This window comes from Nicotiana sylvestris, chromosome 2 (genome assembly GCF_000393655.2).
Source record: "Nicotiana sylvestris chromosome 2, ASM39365v2, whole genome shotgun sequence".
Taxonomy (NCBI): domain Eukaryota; kingdom Viridiplantae; phylum Streptophyta; class Magnoliopsida; order Solanales; family Solanaceae; genus Nicotiana; species Nicotiana sylvestris.
Genome location: NC_091058.1, coordinates 16,789,811 through 16,812,906, shown reverse-complemented (window position 1 = coordinate 16,812,906; position 23,096 = coordinate 16,789,811). Strand labels below are relative to the sequence as shown.

Sequence of the window (23,096 nt, the reverse complement as noted above, 5' to 3'; positions counted from 1 at the left end):
AAAGTAAACATACATGCTGGAGAAAGAAACATCACAAAATAAGTCAATATTAAAAAAAGTTGTTTCTTTTTTTCTTCTTGAAGAATATTTATTTGAAGAGTCAATTTGAATAAATGGACATCAAACAAATAACAAAACTTTATCTATACAATTGCTATCATTAATTTCAATTTAGCATATTCAAGGAATTGAAGGGTATAAGCTGAAACCCCTTTATTTAGCTGTAGTCAGTCCAATATTGCAAGGATATAATATTTTTTTTGTTGAACAATATTAGTTTTGAATCATTAGATTATGTGAAAGATTTTTTTTTTCAAACTCAACAAGAGAGAAATTGGTTTCTAATTGATAGTTTCTATAGCTACTTTTAAGGGTAACAAAGAGTATATATAAAGAAAAAATTGGTATGACGTGAAATATTTTTTTAAAAATGTAAACAAATTATTTCGAAAAAACTCTTTACTTTTTTAATTCAAAGATAATAAAAAGATAATATATTTTTTAACATTAGTAGAGAGTTTTAAAATTATTATAATAGAAGTTATATCATGGATAAACTCAAAAAAACAAAATCTTAAGGAATATTTACATAATATCCGGCCATATTTATTGTTTACTTTTTATAGCTAATATAAATAGATGATATACCGATAACACACGATTATACACATATTATATATGGATTATATATAAATTACACATCATTCAATTTTTTAATTTAAGTGGTCTGATGAGCACCTATTTAGGCTGATTAGATAAAGCCAAAAGAAAAATAAGAAATAATTTCAACCAAAGATTAAAAATATAATTAAAGTTCATATGTAGACAATTTTTATTAAAACTCATCCTTTTAATTGAAATAAATTAATTTTTTGTAACAAAAGAAATAATGACATAAAAAATAAGATAAAAGAAAATAAATACTGGAAAAAAATGTTAGAAAGATCTAAAAACGAGAAATAAAAGATGACAACAAATTTCTTCTTATGTTTCATCTTTGTTGAGTATAAAAATTTTGAAAGTTAATCTCACCGATTTCAATTTTTTTTCCAGCTCAAATACATAGATTATAATATAAGGATATCTTAGAATTTTTTTTTAATTTATATTATGTGTCATTTTTAAAAAATCACTATTACTAACAAACTGATATGATATTCGAATTTGAATTGGAATGTAATTTGAGTAGTTTGCATTGAGATTAAGCCAAGTATGATGTCGAAAAATAAACTACTTGATAATTTTAAGACAATATATACAATATTTTATAATAATAATCAACTAATTTAACATTTAATGATTCAAAGAACAATTTTTTTGTATATATAGGGTATTACAAATTTAAATTATAGGGCTAGAGATATCGATAAACTTAAAGTGGAATCATACTAAAATAAATCCGGCCAAATAATCATTTAAATTTTTAGATAGCCGATTAAATCGAATTTTAAATTAACGATAATATCTTCACTTGCATCATTATAAATTGAAATTTCAAAATAAAAATATTTTTTGAAGATAAAATCATACCAAATAAGAGTTTAAATCGTAATATAAGAGTCACGTCGTAATCAAAGAATCGTTTATATCGTGTCAACTTTTGTGCTTTGCCATAAATATGAGTTATTATTTTACTTTGTGGCTATTAGGTTCCAATGACACCTATGAAAATAGTGCAAAAATAAAATTATCACTACGTGAATTGAGAAAATATTAGTCTTTTTTCATGTAGTGTTTCTTAATTAATATCTGACGATTATCTATAATTATTTAGAAGGTTTAAATGTTAAGGTTATTTACATATAATTCAAATAACTCAGATATTTAACATGGTTAATGTCAAATATCAAAATGGAGTAAAACAAATTCACTAGCTAAAGAATTTTTTATATTTTTAGATAGCCAACTAAAATGAGTTTTTGAATTAAAAAAAATATTTTTTTCAATTACATTATTATAAAAATAATTATTATTGAAAAATAATATTTTAGAAACTGAAATTTTAAGAAAAAAATATTTTTTAAGCGATATCAATACACCAAATAAGAATTCAAGTAGTAGTAAAAGAGTTAAGTCTTATCCAAAGAGTCATTCATTGTCTCAACATTTGATTGTTTTGCCATAAATATGAGTTATTATTTTGCTTCCGGGCTATTTTTAGGATCCAATGACACCGGCAAGATTGGTATCAAAAAAGAAAAATAGAAGAAATGGTTAATTTTTTTCATGTAGTTAATATCCAATGATTATCTATATTTACAGAGAGTGTAAATTTTAACATTATTTACATATAATCCAAATAACTTAAATATTTGACATGATTAGTGTTCGCGCATCCGCGCGGATACTAATACTAGTTGAGTTTATAGCAATTAACCGTCTGTGATTCTTTCAAAAGAAAATGTTTGTGCATAGCGGCACAGGATGTAGTGCAAAATTTTTACTACTGATCAGTCATTATAGTATATTTAATGTGTAAATTCATGTGTGTGCATATAGAATTCGGTCGATCTGAATCCTCTAAATAGTTGATAATCTACTAAATATATTTACGGATTCAAGAATTCCATTCTATATTTTCATTAATCTTTGGGCACGTTCAATCTTAGATCGCTCGAACTCATCAAAAAAGAATTTATGACTATGCTTCCTGTTTCGAACTACGGAACCAGGGTACAAACGTATGGAGATCATAGTAACTATTTTTTTTTTTAGTGTCTTATTTGTCTATATGGAAAAAAACATAGAGGACTTATGGTTATTAGCATGTTCAACTATATGAGTATTGTATAGGCCCAAATTTGACAACCACGACAACGGATAAGCAAGGCATGGGACGGGATCCCCACAAAACAACGACTAAAAAGTCGTTGTGATAGAGGACGACGACCGAAAGCGGGCAGCTGAAATAAGACAACAACGGTCGTTTAAGTTTAAGAAGAGACAAGAAGAATATGACCCTTGGATATTCCTTGTGTTGCATTTTTTAGGGTTTTTTGGGAAATGACCCTTGGGGAGATAGTGAACAAAAAGGGGGATCTGCCTTTTGTAAACTGAGAGATATATTGTAAAGCCAAAAGAGGGAGAGAGAAGAGAATTGTCTCATTCGCATTATTCAAGCACATGTTGTTTAATTTTTATCCATAAATCTGAAGATTCCACATTCATATTGGATGCATATCCCTTCACACCATCAGAAAGAGGAGACATCCAATCACGCAATCATTGGGTGACAATCCCTTTATACTATAACCATCGTTATTTCTTGCATTCATTGCACATTTATGATATTATATCTCTTGTCTATCATAATATATTGAACGCACTAATTAACACTTGTATACTTTTCCTACTACACAAGAATCTCATTATATTTGGTTTAGAATTTATTAAGCTCAACTAGGATTCACCCTACTAATTTGTTATTAATTGGTTTAGCGAATATTTGCTCAAACAATTTGGCATCGTCTGTGGGGAATTTTTAGTTGAAACTATAGTTCATTCTAGATTAAAAAAAATAACACACATTTTTTCCACATTTTGCACGAACTAACGATGGCAGGAAAAGGAGATGCGAGACTGAAAGCGATAGCAGCCGTGACTACCAACATTCTGAACACCATCAACGAAGATGGCAGGGAAGATGACGAGAATACAACACCAAACGGTACTCCCAAATGGAGTGTTTCACCTCCCCCTCATGAAAAAGTGAAGGTTGCAAGCGAAAAGGGAGCCTCCACATCCACAGCTGATGAAGCCCCACCAACAGTGAAGAAACTATTAGAAGAGTGGCTGACAAGCACCCTAAACACTATACTCAACAGACCTACCCAAAAAGAAAATGGCAACACCGCACAAGCAGACATCGTAATAGCCACTGGCGAGCAGCCCCTTCCTCGAACAGGTAACACTTACCTTACTGTGGATGCAGGTAACGATGCGCTCGCAGCCGTCCTAAAGAAAATGGAAGAAATGAAAAACGAAAACAAGGCGCTCCACGAATAGACGAAAGAATACCAAGAAAGGGTCGACAAGATACCGGGTTCCCCAAAGTTACTACCAAAACGAGACGTTGGTCGATTCATCGAGCAACCGTACAGCGAAGAAGCGGCTCCATACGTCATACCCAAAACCTTCAAAATGCCACCGTACCTGAAGATATATGATGGTACTATAGATCTAGAAGATCATATCGTGTACTACGCTACAACGGTGAAGGGCAACGATCTCTCGAAGGAACAAGTACCATCGGTGCTACTAAAAAAGTTCGGCGAAACCCTAACATAAGGAGCCCTAACTTGTTACTCACAACTGCCGGTGCGGTCAATAGCAACGTTCGAGGAAATGGCCGACAAGTTTGTCACCACTCATGTAGGGGCTAAGAAGGCGGAAGTAAGGGTGAATGACATATTCATCGTTAGACAATCACCTGGCGAGGGACTTAGAGACTTCCTCGCCCGGTTTAACATGGTAAGAATTAGCCTACCGAACGTATTAGAAGGGATGGCGGTAGCGGCCTTCCAGAATGGGCTAAGCAGGAATGGGTCGAGAGCAACCAAGAAACTGTTAAGCAGGCTCATGAAATACCCTCCCACCACCTGGGAAAAAATCCACAATGCCTATTGCGCCAAGGTGAGAGCCGATGAGGACGATCTTAACGGTCCAATCCAACGACTAACATCAGTTCAAGCGGAATCAAGGAAGGATCATCGTAATGGCAGTCGAAGAGATCAATCAGGCCCCCATCTCGGCCGAGAAAGACATCAACCCTACGTTAGAACAGTCGTCATACCACCTCCTCGACCACATGGAAGGGTCGCCCAAGTCGCACACAGGGACTCAGCGAAACGAAAGAGGTATGCCTCCACTTTTAACCACTCATAATTTTTGTGTTTCCCCTTCAGAAATAGTGTACGCACTGGAGAAGCTCGGCACGAAGGTAAAATGGCCACAAAAGATGAAGTCCGTCCCGAATAGTTGGAAGTCGAACGCCCTATGCAAATTTCACCAGGAACGAGGTCATAAAATCGAGGATTGCATAGGTCTACGACAAGAGGCAGTGAGAATGTTAAACCAAGGGCACTTGAAGGAACTGATGAGCAATCGAGGGCGAGACAACTTTGCCCGCGGATGCGAACTACCCTAGGGACCTCCAAAGCCGCCCTCTCCGGCTCGCACTATCCAAATGATCATCGGCGGAGGCAACGAAACCACGATCAACCATGTGAAATTCACCACCACGCATAAATTGAAGCGGTCGATCACCCACGAACGGTACGACGATCTCGAAGACAGTATAATCTTCGATAAATCAGATACTGATGGTTTGACATTCCCTCATTTTGATGCCCTTATTACTACTTTACATATTTTAGACACCGATGTAAGAAGAATAATGGCAGATGACGAAAGTGGCGCGTGTATTATCCACCCTCGAGTCCTCTCACAAATGAGATTCGAGCACAAGATTATACCACGCTGCATAACACTGACAGGTTTTAACAATGCAGTCGAGCGAACCTCCGGGGAGATAACGCTACCCGTTCTGGCCGGGGGAGTCACCTTGGAAACAACATTCCATGTCATGAACCAAGACACAGCTTACAACGCCATTATAGGGCGGCAGTGGATACACGCCATGAGGGCCATCCCGTCGAGCCTCTACCAGGTAATCAAGTTCCCTAATCCATGGGGAATATTCAGTATCAGGGGCGAACAATGCACCGCCCAAGTATGCTACCGCATCGCCCAAGATTGCATGTACACCCAACAGATGAAAGAAGCGGACGCAAAGACATAGCAATTACTGCAGTCGGGAACTGGCTCAACCTGCAAATGGACACCATCAAGGACCCTAACATCATGGAAGCAGTGAAATCAATGGTAGAAGATCTCGATCCCGTCCAGCTAAACAACACCGATAGCAGCAAAAAGGCTTACATCAGGCACAAACTCTCCGAACCAGGTAAATTTCACAAGTTTTTAATTGACAACGTCTATTTGTTTGCTTTATCCCATGCAGATATGCTGGGCATCTCGAAAGACGTGGCCACACACAAGTTGAATGTCGACCCCTTTTATCCGCCAATACGGTAAATACGAAGAAAATTCAATATTGCAATCAACGAGGTCGTAAATGATGAAGTAGAGAAGCTCCTCGCCAACGGTTCCATACGAGAACCAAAATACCCCCAATGGGTCGCCAACGTGGTCATGGTAAAAAAGAAAAGCGGAAAATGGCGGATGTGTGTAGATTCATGGACCTAAATAAGGCATGCCCAAAAGATTCCTTCCTATTGCCGCACATCGACCAGCTCATCGACGCCAAAGCGAGACATGAGTTACTAAGCTTCTTGGACACCTACTCAGGCTACAACCAAATCCTCATGGAGGAAGAGGACCAGGAAAAAACTACCTTCATCACTCATCAAGGAACGTACTGTTACAGGGTCATGCCGTTTGGGTTAAAAAATATGGGGGCAACGTACCAAAGGTTGGTCACCAAGATGTTCAAAGATCAACTCGCAAAAATAATGGAAGTCTATATCGACGACATGCTGGTTAAATCAAAAAGAAAAGAAGACCACACCGATCACCTGAAGGAAGCCTTCAGTATATTAAGGCGGTATGACATGAAGCTAAACCTCGAAAAATGCGCCTTCGGTGTAACCTCAGGAAAATTTCTAGGTTTCTTGGTATCACAAATAGGCATTGAGGTCAACCCAGATCAAATCAAAGCCATTGAAGGGATACTTGAGGTGTTGACCAGCAAGAAACAGGTGCAAAAATTGACTGGCCGCATAGACGCTCTGTCAAGATTCATCTTGCGGTCATCCGATAGATGCCAAAAAATTTTCAACGTACTGAAAAAAGATAATGGGCTCCAGTGGAATTCAGAATGCGTCAACGCCTTGAGAGAACTAAAGGTGTATTTATCCTCGCCCCCATTACTCGCCAAAGCAGAACCCAGCAAGCGCCTCCTAGTGTATCTGGTCGTCTCGGAAGTCGCGGTAAGTGCAGTGCTAATCCGCGAGAATAAAGGTACGCAATCTCCGATTTATTATATTAGCAAAACCCTGGTCGACGCCGAAATGAGGTACCCCCACCTAGAGAAGTTGGCCTTAGCAGTGGTCATAGCTTCACGAAAGCTTAGGCCCTATTTTCAGTGTCACCCCATATCGTTGGTGACGACCTTCCCTTTGTGGAGCATTCTACATAAACCCGAATTGCCGGAAGACTGGCCAAGTGGGCCATCGAACTAAGCGAGCATGATATAACATAGCAGTCACAAACAACGATAAAACCGCAGGCACTTGCCGACTTCGTCGCCGATTTCAGTGCCAAAATAATGCCCGAGGTCAAGCAGGAAGCCTCTCGTATCTCCCCTGGGAAACCCAACCTCTGGGTTCTTTACACCAATAGCGCATCCAATGCGTCAGGATCGGGACTGGGACTCGTACTCGAGGTCCCAACAGGGGAAGTTATTCGCCAGTCCATACGGTGCCCCGATATTACTAACAATGAGGTCGAGTATGAGGTCGTAATTGCAGGTTTAAAGCTAGCTCTCAAGTATGGAGCACAACGAGTCATTCTCAGATGTGACTCACAACTCGTCGTCAACCAAGTCATAGGGACTTTCCAAATAAAAGAACATAGACTACAAAAGTACCAGGCAGAAATTCACAAAATACTGCCCGAATTCGACGAATGCCGACTTGAACAGATACCTCAAACTCAAAATATCGAGGCAGACGGCCTCGCCAAACTAGCAGCTGCCACCAAAAATATCACCAAAGAAAACGTGGTCACTCTCCTCCACTCGTCAATAGACCAACTCGAGGTACATTCCATAAATTTGACTTGGGACTGGCGCAACCGCATCATGACATATTTGCAGGAGGGAATACTCCAGCAAGACAAAAGGGAAGCCAAAAAGCTTCGAATGCAGGCGGCCAGGTACAACATCATAAACCACGACCTGTACAAGTGAACGTTCGGGGGCCCCTTGGAAAAATTCCTAGGGCCGAGTCAAACCAAGCGAGTGCTTGAAGAAGTACACGAAGGCCACTATGGTGCTCATACAGGCAACCGAGCCCTTGTCAGATGCCTCATTCGGGCAGGATATTACCGGCCCACTATGAAAAAGGAAGCCGCAGATTATGTCAAGAGATGCGAGCAGTGCCAAAAGTACACGCCTATGATATAGCAAGCAGGCAAACACTTCCACTCTGTCACCTTACCATGACCGTTTATCAAATGGGGAATGGACATCGTCGGACCCCTCCCAGCGGGGCGAGGTAAGACATGTTTCCTTTTAGTCTTAACCGACTACTTTTCCAAATGGGTGGAAGCAGGCGTGTTCGCCCAGATACGCGAACATGAAGTTATCACGTTCATATGTAGGAACATCATATGCCGCTTCAGCATCCCCAAAGAAATCAGCTACGATAACGAACCACAAATCACCGAAAAAAGATGATCGAGTTCTTCGAAAAATGGCGCATCAAGCGAATACTTTCCACGGTGTATCATCCCGTTGGAAACGGTCAAGCCGAATCCTCCAACAAAACCATATAGAATATCTTAAAGAAAAATCTTGAGGACACCAAAGGGCTATGGCCAAAGTTGCTACCATAGGTATTATGGGCCTACCGCACCACGCCAAAAACAAGTACAGGATAAACGCCATATTCATTGGTCTACGGAACTGACGCTATGATACCTATTGAGGTCAGAGAACCTAGCCTGAGATAGTCCAACGAGAGCGGATCAAACAACGACGAAAATAGAAGACAAGACCTCGATGAGGCTGAGGAACGAAGAGACATGGCTTATGTAAGGATGGTAGCCCAAAAACAACAAGCGGAACGGTACTACAACAAGAAGGCCAAAATACGACCACTCAAAGTCGGAGATTATGTTCTCAAAGCCAAAACACAAGCGACCAAAGACCCAAATGAAGGCAAATTGGCAACCAATTGGGACGGGCCATACAAAATCATAGCGGCAGCAAGAAAATGGGCATTCCAACTAGAAACAAGGGAAGGAAAACTACTACAAAACAACTAGAATGTCGCCCCCCATAAATACTTCAACTTCTGAAAAAGGACACCCCTCAAGTCGTACTCTTTTTCCCGCACCTGTGTTTTGTCCCAAATGGATTTTCTCGGGGAGGTTTTAAACGAGGACACGAGGGGGGCATCTCGAAGTTCAAAGTATAATTCATCGCCCCGCATGACGACGACCTCTCCAGGCCGAACGATGAAGGGACTAGATACATGGAAACTTCTCCAATATATGTATGAAACAGACATGTATAGTACTCCAATAAATGAAATAAAGTAGCATTTTGTACTCCATCAAGATATTCTCCAATGACGTGAAATAAAGCCAACATTTTACTCTCCATCATTTTCTTTTGCATCTAACAGTCGACCTCGGTCGAATTATAACGGGTAACATTTCGACAACTCGAAATAACACCCCTACGGCCAAAGACCATCGCCAAAAGAAAATATTTGACCTCGCTCGAATTATAACGGGTAACATTTCGACAACTCGAAATAACACTCCTACGGCCAAAGGCCATCGCCAAAAGAAAACATTCGACCTCGCTCGAATTATAACGGGTAATATTTTGACAACTCAAAATAACACCCCCATGGCCATCGCCAAAGGAATACATTCAACCTCGCTCGAAATACTTAACATTCACCCTCGCTCGAATTACTTAATATTCAACTTCGCTCGAAATACTTAATATTCGACCTCGCTCGAATTAGAAAACATTCGAACTCACTCGTATTATAACGGGTAACATTTCAACAACTCGAAATAACACCCCTACGGCCAAGGGCCATCGCAAAAGGAATACATTCGACCTTGCTCGAAATACTTAACATTCGACCTCGCTCGAATTACTTAACATTACACTTCGCTCGAAATACTTAACATTCGACCTCGCTCGAATTAGTTAATATTCAACCTCGCTCGAATTACAACGGGTTAACATTTCGACCAACTCGAAATAACACCCCTACGGCTAAAGGCCATCGCCAAATGAAAAGAATTCTTCGACCTCGGCCTAATCGTTTAATCTTCGACATTGTTCGAATTGCTTGACATCCGATGTCATCACAATTACTTTATACGACCTTGTTTCGAGTTGCTAAGATCTACGATTGTCTACGACAAAAATAACAATTCAGAGGTACATAGCAAAAAGTAATCATTCCATCACAAGTGGATATATTACAAAAGTTTTTTCTTACAAAGGGCTCAAGGACGCCCTCACAAAAATAGCAAAGAAAAAATGATTACAACAAAGTCCTATGCCACGTCATCCCCCATGGCATACTCCTCATTATACCAAGAATTGGAGGCGAGTCTGTCCGTATCATCATCATCAATATCGTCCCCGCTAGGCGTACCAGGGTCATAACCACAGGCCTCACGAGCTGCACGCGTTTTAACACGCACATCCCGAAGTTCGGCCTCAGAATCCTTCCCTTTGGCTTACAAGGACGTGTACACTTCAAGTTGAGCCTCAGAGTGGACCCACAACTCATATAATTCCCGCAGCATAATAGGATCAGCCGAAGCATGAGACGTAGATAGTTGCGACTGCCGTCATACATCATCCGCCTTCAAAGTAGTAACTTGTTCGTTCAACATGGAAAACTCTGCCTCTAGATCTTGGGTACGTTCCTTAAACCTCACACCTTAAGCGCGAACGTCTCTATCTCAGTGTCTTGTTCAGATCTACAAACACGAAGGGCGTCTTCCAAAGTTGCAATCTCAGAGACAGTAGTCGCCCTATCCCTTTCAGCACGAGCCAATCCTTCAACTTTGACACTTAGCTCGCCCTTCAGGTCGACAGCTTCCGCTGCCCTTCTATCAACCTCAGCAGTTAAGGTAGCCATCAATGGCCTTCACCACCTCTTTGTCCCACTCTTTCAGCTCTTCGACTTTTTGCACCAACTGCTTCTCCTTCTGCTTAAGCCTGTCACGAAACAGCTGAAAATCACTATCCTGAGTAAAAAGATTGGCCAATGCACGATGCTTGGTGCGGTATTCCTTGTATTTAGAGGCCACTTTCCCAAAAACGGCCGTCTTCCGTCTATCCCTCTGATCGCGCTCGATCTCCATGATGAGGGTCTAACATGCAGAGGAAAGAAAGTCGGCTTGAGTAGATCAGGTATACAAAACGAATTCAAAAACAAAAAGAAGAGAGAAAAACACTTACCCGCAAAGCTATGCCGGAAATACTCCGCGACAGCTTTACATCACTCATCGCCGTAAGCGCCGCATTCTCGGAAGTAGTGCACAAGGGGGAAAACGCCGACGATCTCGTAATTCGCCAATAAGTGGTAATCCACGGGGATGACTATGTGTCGGTCAGGACCCTCCATCCTCACTTCCACACGAGTATGATGCTCTGAGAAAGCTCGTACATATTCTGGATCGACGTTCTAACCTGAACCGTCGTCCTCAACATGCACCACTCCACCCCCTCCGACAGCAGACGACACGCCACCCTCAGTAGATCGTACAGATCCCCCGCCTTGGCATACCCCTTCAGCCCTAGGGGACCTCCCAGCCAAAATGGCGTCCGCCATAAAAACGGCTCATGTTCCTGACCTTGGCGAGGGATCCACTCCCGAAGCATCAACTTTTTTCTTTTTAAGATCGGTGGCGACGGCCTTCCCGAGCTCCACCCTCCTCCTTTTCCTCGACGGAGATTCATCCCCGTTGGAAGGCTCATCCACAAGGTGGTAGGCAGGCCGAGAGGAGATCTCATCCCGTATAACGACGTCATGAGGAGAATCCCTTGTTGGTGCAATTTGAGTACGACCCTCTCGGGCGGACTCAGCTAAGGTAAATTGCATCCCCGCCGATGCGACGGCCTAGCGAAATGCCAGGACCGAAGCCTTCTTCTTGGAAGTCCTATGACCTATCACCACAAAGAAGTCGTATCAATAAACGATGGCAAACAACCAAGGATCGTAACAAAAGAAACACTTACCAGACGGAACTTTCGGCCCAAAGCGTTTAAGGAAGGCTGGCCAATCTCAAGTCCCCACCGCGTGAGGTAACACACGAGCTACCCAATCCTCGATGCTGATGAAGGGAAAGGGTGCACGCCTCTCAGCTGTGCAAAGAAGCCACAGGTAAATAAAAATTAGAAAGAACGAAAGTAAACAACATGCGTACGCTAGTAACACTTACGGTTATGATCCACTGCTCCAAGTGGACCAAGTGCTCCGTTTTGATGAAGAAATATTTATGCCAAAATTTTTGGTTTGCCCTATCGTCCGTCTCAACCACCAACCCCATGGTACCACGATGTCGCAAATGTATCATGGTACTCCTATGAAAACTCGGGGAAAATAAATGTAAAAGATGGTGAAGACCGACCTCACACCCAGCCAATTCCGCGTACTTCGTCAGCACCAGAAAAATCTTATACATATACGGGGATAGCTGCACCGGGCAAACTTCGTAGAATCAACAGAACTCCTCCACCAACGGAAGAAGAGGGGGGTATGACCAATCACAAAAGGATATACATAAAAGGCACAGTATCCCGGTCTGTGGACCTCTACAAGGTCCTCCCTAGCTGGAACCATCTCAACATGAGGAGGAATATTGTACGCAGACCAGAGCTCATTTATTTGAGTTGGCCCGGTCTCGGAGATAACCGGAGCGGGGGAAGGGACAGGCTCCTTGTGGAAATCATTCCTGGTAATTGGTTTTCTGGGGAGTATCTCCTCTACGGTGGGGAAACTATCTCCTTCCTCAACCGCTACATCCTCGCTACCGGAAGGAGGGGCCATAGGCAACGGTGTGGCGTCAGAAACCTCATCACGTGCATGGTGGGTTCGAGGCATCTTGGTATTAAGGAGTGTGCTGGTAAACCTAGAATAAATAGCAGTGCCTGAACGGAAAGATGAGAAACAGAGCTACCAGAATTGAGCTAAAAAATTGAAAAGGATGACCAGAGGAGGCAATACATACACAAGGAAGGAAATGGCTAAAAGTTCCTGAAAAACCAAAACCTTCACCTATTTATAGGGTTAGATAGTGCGAGAATCGAAGCGGAAGACCGCCAATGGCGCTAAAACCAAAGCAACAAGCAATCAGACGCTGTCTCGGGAAGGTGCGTAATGATGACGCACGTGAGAGTGACGTCAGATCTCGATAAACTACTTCAACCAGGGTTCCGTGGAATGTATTGCTCCCTCGACCTTGGCTTAACCGGCGCAGTTTAAACGGCCAAATTCTCCAACGGAAACGGACAATGTCCACTTATTAAGGACGTGCAGGGCCACTACCCCAACAAGCGAAGGGACTAACAGGCCCAAATTTGGCAACTACGACAACGGATAAGCAAGGCATGAGACGGGGTCCCCACAAAACAACGACTAAAAGTCGTTGTGATAGAGGACGACGACCGAAAGCGGGCAGTTGAAATAAGACAGCAACGGTTGTTTAAGTTTAGGAAGAGACAGGAAGAATATGCCTTTTGGATATTCCTTTTGTTGTACTTTTTAGAGTTTTTCGGGAAATGACCCTTATAAATAGGGGGAGATAGTGAACAAAAAAGGGGGATTTGCCTTTTGTAAACTGAGAGATATATTGTAAAGCCAAATGAGTGAGAGAGAAGAGAATTGTCTCATTCGCTTTATTCAAGCACATGTTGTTTAATTTTCATCCATAAATCTGAAGATTCCACATTCATATTGGCTGCATATCCCTTCACACCATCAGAAAAAGGAGACACCCAATCACACAATTATTGGTTGACAATCCCTTTATACTATAACCATCATCATTTCTTGCATTCATTACACATTTATGATATTATATCTCTCGTCTATCATAATATATTGAACGCACTAATTAACGCTTGTATACTTTTCCTACTATACAAGAATCTTATTATATTTGGTCTAGAATTTATTAAGCTCAACTAGGATTCACCCTACTAATTTGCTATTAATTAGTTTAGCGAATATTTGCTCAAACAAGTATGTTATAATTTTCTTGTCTAATTTGGAGTATATTACAGTATTTCATTTCATGACGTAATACATACCCCCGTCGAATCCACTGCAGTCCAAACTTTACTGTTCAAGGATAATGAAAACATCATAAACAACTTATTGTTCCGATAGAAGCACGAATAAAACTCTCAATATGGTCAATTTGAAAGCTTTGATACAATTGGCATTTCAGTTGAATGGGAGACATAACGTTATTTATGTGTAAATTAATCAACGGATAAAGTAAAAGTACAAATCCTGTTCAGATAATAATTCGTTTATATAACAGTACGACACTGGACAAACTGCTTGAGCAAAAGTTCAGTGAAACGAAACTTGCAAATTCAAACTTAGACAATATTTTATTTCACAGCAAGCAAGCATATCACATTCTTGAAATCTGGAGAGGAACTGCGGCTTCAAGGATTTCCTCCCTATAGGAATTAGCCTGAACCATTTCCAGACTTCCATGTCTTTTGATGAGATGGTGGCGGCAATTTCCAGCAGCCATAATTCCAGATTCATACGCACCATGGACCGACCCCTGATGATCATCCGAGCTCACAGCTTCCCCTCCAAAGAATAGATTACCCAATGGTGCTCGAAGCCTATCGTACACATCAGTTGGCTTTCCAACCAAGTCATAAGAATAACATCCAAGGGTGTCCGGATCCGTACCCCAGCAAGATACAAGATACTGAACCTGTACAATGTACCAGATGATTAACTACCAGCACAACTACTATCTGTTTCTATCAGTTAAACAAGGTTTACATTATAGGAGTGTTAGATAAGCAGATGCAGGTGTTTGCTGGTAATCAATAAAAGGGAAAATGCATCGCTTTCCCTTCTGTAATCTGTGTAGAAAGAAAAACTTCATCGCCAGAATAAGAAATTAAAGAAAATGACAGCTGATGGAGCTGCTTCCTCATTTATCCTTCTATTTTTATATTTCGCTCTTCTGCATATGATTTTTTACCTTCTTGGATTAAAGTGTAAATGAGCTACTGTATTACAAAACTGTAATGATAAAAAATGAAATGTGCACTCAACAATTGAAGCAAATATAGACCAAAGTAAATTAGCATGGGTGCAACACTTTAAAAATCCAGTCCTTTCTCATACATGTCCGTAGCTTAGAGTTATAACTCACTTTGTGTAGGAGCAGAAATTACTTACAGGCTTAGTAGCATCGGGGAACATCTTCTTCAGCTGCAGCATTGCAAACTCAGCAGCAGATTCGTCTGATAATTTCTCAAGATCACAAGCAAGTCTTCCAGCAGCCATATAGACAAGGACCGGATGTCCTGTTGCCTTGTGGAGGTTAAGAAAATAACCACAAGCATATGAACTAGGTGCAACAACACCTAACAATTCCACGTTCGGCCAAAATACGTTATCAAATCGTAATGCAATCTTGTTTTCATTGCCTACACCAAGATCTGCTATTGCAGATTGCTTCCATTCTGGCAATTTTGGTTCAAACTCAATCAAGTTGGCTTTAAGAACACCTAGAGGCACAGTTATAATAGCAGCATCCGCGACAAAATTCCTCCCATCCTCAACTGTAACCATCACCTTGTTATACCCATTTGTAATCCTCTTGACCCTAGTAAATCCATACAAACCAATTAGTTTCTAGAGAATAACTGGAAACTACTTAATCGGAAAATGCTTTGGAAAATACTATGGAGGAAAGACAGGAGAGATATTCATCATAGGCTGTTGAGGTGTAACATGAAAATTATTTCTCCATTGAGGAAAGGAATAACATTTTGTCTTACTATTCTTCAGAAATCAAGTAACCACAAAGTACAGAAAAGGTGACCTCATTTCTTATAATAGAAATAGGAATATAAAAATTCATCTGTGGTTTAACAGTCATTGTAGCTGCATCAATGTGAGTTTGATAAGAGTATGATGAGATAGAGAACAAAGAAAAAAAGTTAGCACTTCCGCGTTTTAGAAGACCCAATGCGCACCTGTGACTTAAACGAATATCGATGTCTTTTGATAATGCCTTTATGACTGGGTGGTAGCCTTGCACCATAAGTCCATGACCACCAGTGAGAACTTGTTCCTGCATGCAATATATAACCATCAATATTGCTCAAAAACTCAATTTATCATATATTTCAAGGATATATCTATCAAATGGTTGTGCCAATTGGCTATGCGGGAATAAGTCAAAATAAGCTACTGCTAGCTATATCTTGTAAAGCCCTGTTTTATTCCTTTGGAAGTTTGTATATGTCGAAATAAGACCTCAACTGAGCAAGATAATGAAACTAGAAACTGCATCAAACACCAATAAACTGTTTTAGTAACAATAAATGAAAGAACACTTGCCTGATCCCAGGTTTTCAGAGAGATCGTGTCTGCATCTGCAGCAAACCATGCCTCCATTCTGCATATGTACCATTGCAACACCTCATGGGAAAGTCCTTCTTGCCTGCAGCACAAATAACTCAATATGTATGTGCACATATAACTATATTCCACATTCAACAGACAATAGCAGGTCATATGAGAAGCACTTTGTCTTCATACCTCAACTCTGGATGCCTGTCCAGTACAATAGATATTGCTTGAAGAACCGACAAGTCATGACTGTGCTCATTCCTCACTTTCTCAGTCTGCATTAACAACACAAATAATCATCATTGTTCTCTTTCAAAAATTCTTAGCATAGCATTGGTGAGCAAGTTAAAATTAAAGACCAACCTCACTGAGGATTTTCTTGAATACATCTCCAACTTGAACAACTGTATTTTGAGGAACTTGATGACCATCCATGTCAAACAGCATGAAACTATAAAAGGAAAGGGAAACACAATTAAGCTCCTGACTGACGTAATAGCATTCTCTAGTTAATTTGCACAAAGAAATATAAAGGGCACAGGGAAAAATTCAGCAAATACAGGAAGCTTTGAAACCAGACCATATGGGAACTCTGAAGGCAACTAAAATCCGTTCCACCCAGGCTAATTCTAAGTCCTTTTGATTTTCAAAAAGAACCAAAGTATTCTGAAAAGTTTAACACCCATTTGTTTGGGGGGGGGGTAGCACACGAAAGAGGGAAAATGCAAATTAATTCATGAAAAAAAATCATTTATAGAATGTAATGTCATCCAGGTTACCTTTCTAAATCATGGTCATACAGTACTGAGTTATCACCGCTAGTGCGATATAGGCTGAGCCCTAATCGACGTATCAGTGGAGCCAAAGGATTCTCATCACACACCCCATGGAGCCTGAAAAAACATTTAATTATCAGAGTCAATTAATTGCAGATTTAAAGGCATAAACGTCCAGATTTGGAAAGATAATTTGGGATAAGAAGATCAAACTCTCTCACCATGATGCTCCCATATCAACTGGGCAACCAAATGAGTAGTCGGTATGTATGCGACCACCAAGTCTATCCCGTGATTCCAACAAGAGCACCTGGGTAAATATAAGAAGCATTTCTTTTAAGAATGAAAGAGCAAAAGGTTGTTGTTACATGGGAAACAGTTTTAAATCCTGAGTATGCTCACCTTAAAAGATGCATTGTGAAGGAAACGTGCAGCAGCTATGCCTGAGATACCTCCACCAATCACAATTACAGATGGAGATGAACTATGCGGCCGACCTAAGCGGGGTGGTAAAGTGCCTAGTCAAGGAAAAGAAAGGAACAGATAAAGCTCCATCAGTGATATCATAAGAATAGGCAACAAAACATATCAACACTCTTTATGATGGACATGAATATAAAGTTCTTCAATGCTCCAACAAAGTAAAAGCAAAATACTTAATGTGAAGAGTTAAGATAAAGCATATACACTTTAAAGGCTGCAAATGTCATGGACGTTACACAGTTCTTAGCTGTGATGAATTTAGGAAAGGAAAATGTGGTCTTGAGAAAGAAACAAACTATTAGACTATTAAGATGTTTACACCCTTTAAGAAGTTTTGTTTTGACTTGTGTATTATAGTATTGTTTTATTTTTCAAAGTATATTATAATATTGTCAGTTCTCCCAGAAAAATTATCTGGAAGAGACAACCTAAAGTCAAATAAAACTGAACGAAACCTCAATATTTGTCGAGATTATTATTAATTCAAGCCCAAACCAATATCAACAACGTCTGAAATATGAAAGAAGACATGGTGTTTGTTCAACATTTTGCCAGAGGCAATTCATGAATTACTCCCATTTAGTAATAACGTCCACACATGGAATACATGTTGCTAGCATAATGCCGATCTTAGTTTTTTGTTAAATTACTCGACGAATGAAAGATAATTCTACTATGTCAACCTAAAATTTCTATCCGAATTAGAACCTGTACAACTATGACCTCAATCATTTAATCATCAGCAATGTTCTTTTCTTTGTGTGTGTGCGTCTTTACTTAGTACTAAATCATTAAACACGGCAATGGTAAAAATGTCATAGTATAAAACAGGACAAGTTTCGCACAGATCACATCAAAAACAGTAATCATTAATTAAGAAAATCAATAGGATCATAACAGTTCAGGTAAAATGGATGATTATTTCCTGAAAAAGCAACGAAATAACAATGAAAGAAAAGTAAGAAGGACAGATAATTCGAGGAAATTAGGAAACTAACCGTCAAGGAAATTACTGGAGCCAGAATCATCATCTTTGATTTCCATGAAATTATCCGTGACGAAAAACGGCGACGTTGTTTGAATTGGAAGAATCGGAAGGATTGTTTTTGAACAGGTAAGAGCGCAAAAACAGAGAATAGAGATTGAAGAGTTGGCGTATGAGATGAATGAAATTAAGGGTGTATAGGAAGTAAGAAATTAGAAATTAATTGGTTGGAATGATAAAGCATGAAGATGAGAAGGCCGGCAATGAAGCGGCTGAGATTGGACGAACACCGTAGCTTATCAAACCAGCTCATAATCAGAACCTGCAGCATCCAATTTCAACTCAACAACTCGTCCCAATTTGATCGACGATTCTTGCTTCGTTTGCATAGATCGACCACCAATTAAATTAAAATCCTTAGTCTTAACTCTTAAATCGTCTCTCTCTCTCTCTCTCTCTCTCAGAGTCAGAAGAGTTTGTAAATTATGATGGAGAACAGAATTGTGGTATTTTATTTATAGTGATGAACGGAATTATAGGAGCATACAACTGGAAGGCAACCCGCGTTATGCATGATATTTCCGAGAAGGAAGGGTATTTTTGTCATTCAGTTCGAAGTCGTGTCGCTCTCGACTTCCCCAACTAGTAGTTGGCAACTACCACGCTTCACGTGAGCTCTATATCCTTTTTCAGTTTTCTTTTATTGATGATTCAAAACAAAAATATATAAGAAAAAAAATATGAAACACTCTTCATGATAAAGCATTTATTCAGAATCCAACATAATTGCCCAGAATATCACTGTTAGAGCTCATTAACTTAGAGTAGCTGTCTACGTTACATTACTGAAGTACGGCCTTTCCCGGACCCTACCTTCTATTTGCTCCATGGATTATATATCTATTTTACATCGCCCCTGCATTTACGCAAAAAAATAGCTAGCAAACTCTAAGTTAATGAGTAATTTAATTTCCTATGATCTAACGAGAAGTGAATTTTTTTTCTTTCTTTAACTTAAAACAAGAAGAAGAAGAAAAAAAGAATTTCAGCTAGAAAGGATGAGTGGGGACAATACATGCAAGATGGGATTGGGAAGTATATGTAGGTTAGAAACAAGTGAAGAACTAGTATTAAAATGCTCATAGTTCTGTTGGTTGGGCTGGAATTGGAATGAAGTGAATATATAGCGGTTGGATGAGAATCAAAATTATTGAGTGACTCTCCGTCTTATTGATGGGTTCACACCACCTTAATTTTATGTTTTGATGATCTAACAAATTTACTGTCAAAGAACCAGATAAGGGACCTTCACACTTGGTATACAACTCAATCAATGGACTCAAGCTAAATTGAGTTGTCATGGCTTCAGAAAATAAAGAATCAACACAGGAACCTGATCCCTTTGGGTTTTCCTGACATCAGTACGAAGTCAACTGTCTACAGCTGGAAAGTGACTGCATGCTGCAGTGTTTGCATTGTACACGCAAACAGTGCAGCACAGTACAACAATCACTCCCCATTGACCAACCAAGTGATTACATCATTCAAGTGATGTCATCCAAGTTGTATTAATAAAGAGTATTACAACAAAACATCACTGAATATTTGAGAATTCATTCAAGCACTCCAACCGTTACTCTATCAAGCATTTAATTCTCAAGTGCATCAAGAACAAAGTACAACGCTACTACGGACTAGTTCCTACAACAAGTCTCTTGTATATCCTTAGTTGAGTTGTAACTTTGTAATTGTTCTTCATTGTAATTCCTACTTTGCTTATCTAGAAGATTTAATTAGGAACCTCTTGAAAACCATAAATCTTCAGTGTTTGTGTCGTGACTAGAATAGTCATGAGTTGAAGTCTTTATAATATATGTATTGCAAAGTGGCTTGTAATAGGTGTATTACAAGTTAGTGAGGGATTAAGAGTTTAATTCCTAGATTGCATAGGTTGTAATCTGAAGTTTGCTCATAGTGAAGTTGAAATCCTACCAGTATAGGTCGTGGTTTTTTATCCCCTTGAGTAGGAATTTTTCCACGTAAAAGTTCCATGTTCCATTTACTTACTATTACATTAGCATTCTCTGTGGAAATCTATATAGGACCAGGTCTCTATATAGTTTGGTGAACTCATATATTCTATCAATTGGTATCAAAGCGAGTTTTTTCTATCAGGTTAATACCTAGAAAGGATCCTCATGGCTGCTCCACCAAATTTCGAAGAGGGTCAGTCTACATACAGACCACCCAGGTTCAAGGACAATACTATGGGTGGTAGAGGACAAGAATGCATGACTTCATCATAGCAGAAGATTCTGAGTTGTGGGATGTTATTTGTGATGGTCCTTATTTCCCAATAAAGAAGGTCGGATACCTTCCAGAGACGGTGCCAAAAACCAGGAAAGAATACAAAGATGCAGATAGGAAGGTTGTGGAGAAAAACTTGTGTGCCAAGAAAATTTTGGTATGTGGCATAGGACCTGATGAATACAACAGGATCTCAGCCTGTCAATCCGCCAAAGAAATATGGGAAGCTTTACAAACAGAACAGGAGGGAACCACTCAGGTAAAACAATCTAAGATTGACATGCTCACCACCGAGTATGAGCTCTTCAGAATGAAGGACGATGAATCCATTCAAGACATGCACACAAGATTCACGTCTATCATAAATGAGCTACACTCACTTGGACAAATCATTCCTAGGAACAAGCTCGTGAGAAAAATTCTCAGTATTTTGCACAGTTCATGGGAGAGTAAAGTGAATGCCACCACTGAAGCAAAGGATCTACATGCCCTACCTATAGATGAGCTAGTTGGAAATCTGAAAACCTACGAAATAAAGAAGAAGAAGAAGGATGGTGAAAGAAGAGAACCAAAGAAGGAAAAGAACCTGGTATTCAAAGCGGAAAGCAATGACTCAAGTGAGGAGGACAGTTTCATGGCTTACTTAACCAAAAGGTTTCAGAAGATGGTCAGAAGGAATGGAGGCATACCTAAGAGAGGTAGTACCAGCAAACCAAAGAATTATGACCTCTGTCATAAATATGGTAAGTCAGGGCATTTCATCAAAGATTGCCCTTTCCTGAAGCAAGAACACTTCAAGTACAACCTTGATAAAGTAGCCAAGAGGAACCCAGTACCTGACAAACGCTTCAAAAGAAAGAACACCGCTGACAATATTGTGAAGCAAACTCTTGCTGCATGGGGAGATTCCTCTAGTGAGTCTGAAGAAGAAAATGATGCAGGTGATAGTTCTATGATGGCCATTGAAAGTGAAGCAAATTAATATGATTCAATATTTGCCTTGATGGCTCAGTCAGACAATGATGAAGATGATGACAATGATGAGGTAAATTTCAGGGATATTTAGAGAAATCTGAAATCATATTTAGAGAAATCTGAAATCATACTCTCCTAAGAAACTCATGTCATTAGCCAATGTATTAATTGATGCCTATCATAGGCTTGTAGATGATAATGATGCCTTAACCATATAGTTAGGAGATGCTGAACAAACTAGAGATGACCTAGTAGTTTGTGTGGTTGATCAGAAGGAAACCATAGGTAATTTGAAAAATGAAAAGGAGGTTTGAACTGAGAAAGTTGCTAGTGTAGAACATAAAAGAGATGATTTGATGGTAGTAGTATTGACTTAAAAGAAACCATTGAAAAATTCGGTAAAGAAAAAAATGACTTTGTGGAGAAAGTTGATGACTTAGAGCAAGAAAGAGATGACCTCTTAGTTGTGATTATAGACTTAAAGGAAACAATAGAGAAACTCAAAGCAGAATGTAGACCTAGAAATTCTGAGAAAGGGATAAAAGTTACTAGTGAAGCACATATTAGGCTTGAAAATGAGTTAAATCCTGTAAAAACTAGTCTATGTGCTGAACTTGAGAAAAATAGACAACTTTAAACAGAATTAGAAAGGGTAAAAAATGATCTTGAGAAGTCTCTTAAGTAGACCTGGTCCTTGGATGCTATTACTGCCATGTACGTTAACAATGGTGGAAACATGCAGGGAATAGGATTTCAAAGGGAGAGAAATCTTTATAACCCTAATAGCAAGTATGTTACTGTACCTGACAATTGACTATGTACCCACTGTGGGAACAATGGGCATTTCAAATAAAATTGCTAAGCTAGGGTTCAGTCTTTTAAGAAAAACAAAGTATTTGCTGAGAGAGTAACTGCTGAAAAGGGACTAGGTGCCACCTATAAAAAGCGCATGTTACCTGCATGGACTAGAAGAGAACTTATTCATCCTCTTGTTTATTACAAGGGACCCAAACTTGCTTAGGTTCCTAAGTCTAACCCGTGTTCTCTTTGTGTAGGGAATAGTGAAAGGAAACAGTCAACAATGGTTCATAAATAGTGAATACTCAAAGTATATGACTGGGAATACCATAGATTTTCTTTCACTAAAAGCCTTGCAAAGAGGGA

At 39.7% G+C, this 23,096-nt stretch overlaps 2 protein-coding genes across 2 annotated transcripts; one reads left to right on the top strand and one right to left on the bottom strand.

The window, feature by feature from the left end:
* Nucleotides 1–14,176: 14,176 nt before the first annotated feature.
* On the bottom strand, nt 14,177–19,140 carry LOC104230337 (probable polyamine oxidase 4). Its single transcript, XM_009783118.2, has 10 exons — nt 18,664–19,140; nt 17,585–17,700; nt 17,404–17,492; nt 17,186–17,299; nt 16,770–16,857; nt 16,596–16,681; nt 16,395–16,497; nt 16,028–16,125; nt 15,225–15,654; nt 14,177–14,748 (listed from the first exon to the last, which is right to left on the bottom strand). Exons 1-10 carry the CDS (start codon nt 18,707–18,709, stop codon nt 14,431–14,433), a joined length of 1,488 nt encoding a protein of 495 aa, XP_009781420.1. The 5' UTR covers nt 18,710–19,140; the 3' UTR covers nt 14,177–14,430.
* Nucleotides 19,141–20,937: 1,797 nt separating this feature from the next.
* On the top strand, nt 20,938–21,939 carry LOC138883011 (uncharacterized). The gene has a single exon (XM_070163666.1). It carries the CDS (start codon nt 20,938–20,940, stop codon nt 21,937–21,939), a length of 1,002 nt encoding a protein of 333 aa, XP_070019767.1.
* Nucleotides 21,940–23,096: the final 1,157 nt, after the last annotated feature.

Bases quoted from the DNA above. Each gene is read 5' to 3' on its own strand.
- LOC104230337 (XM_009783118.2), bottom strand. From the start codon at position 18,709: ATGGAAATCAAAGATGATGATTCTGGCTCCAGTAATTTCCTTGACG. The intron at 16,858-17,185 runs GTAACCTGGATG...TTCCTTTTATAG, and splicing joins TATGACCATGATTTAGAAAG to TTTCATGCTGTTTGACATGG. The intron at 16,126-16,394 runs GCAAGTGTTCTT...TATTGCATGCAG, and splicing joins CTCTGAAAACCTGGGATCAG to GAACAAGTTCTCACTGGTGG.
- LOC138883011 (XM_070163666.1), top strand. From the start codon at position 20,938: ATGCATGACTTCATCATAGCAGAAGATTCTGAGTTGTGGGATGTTATT.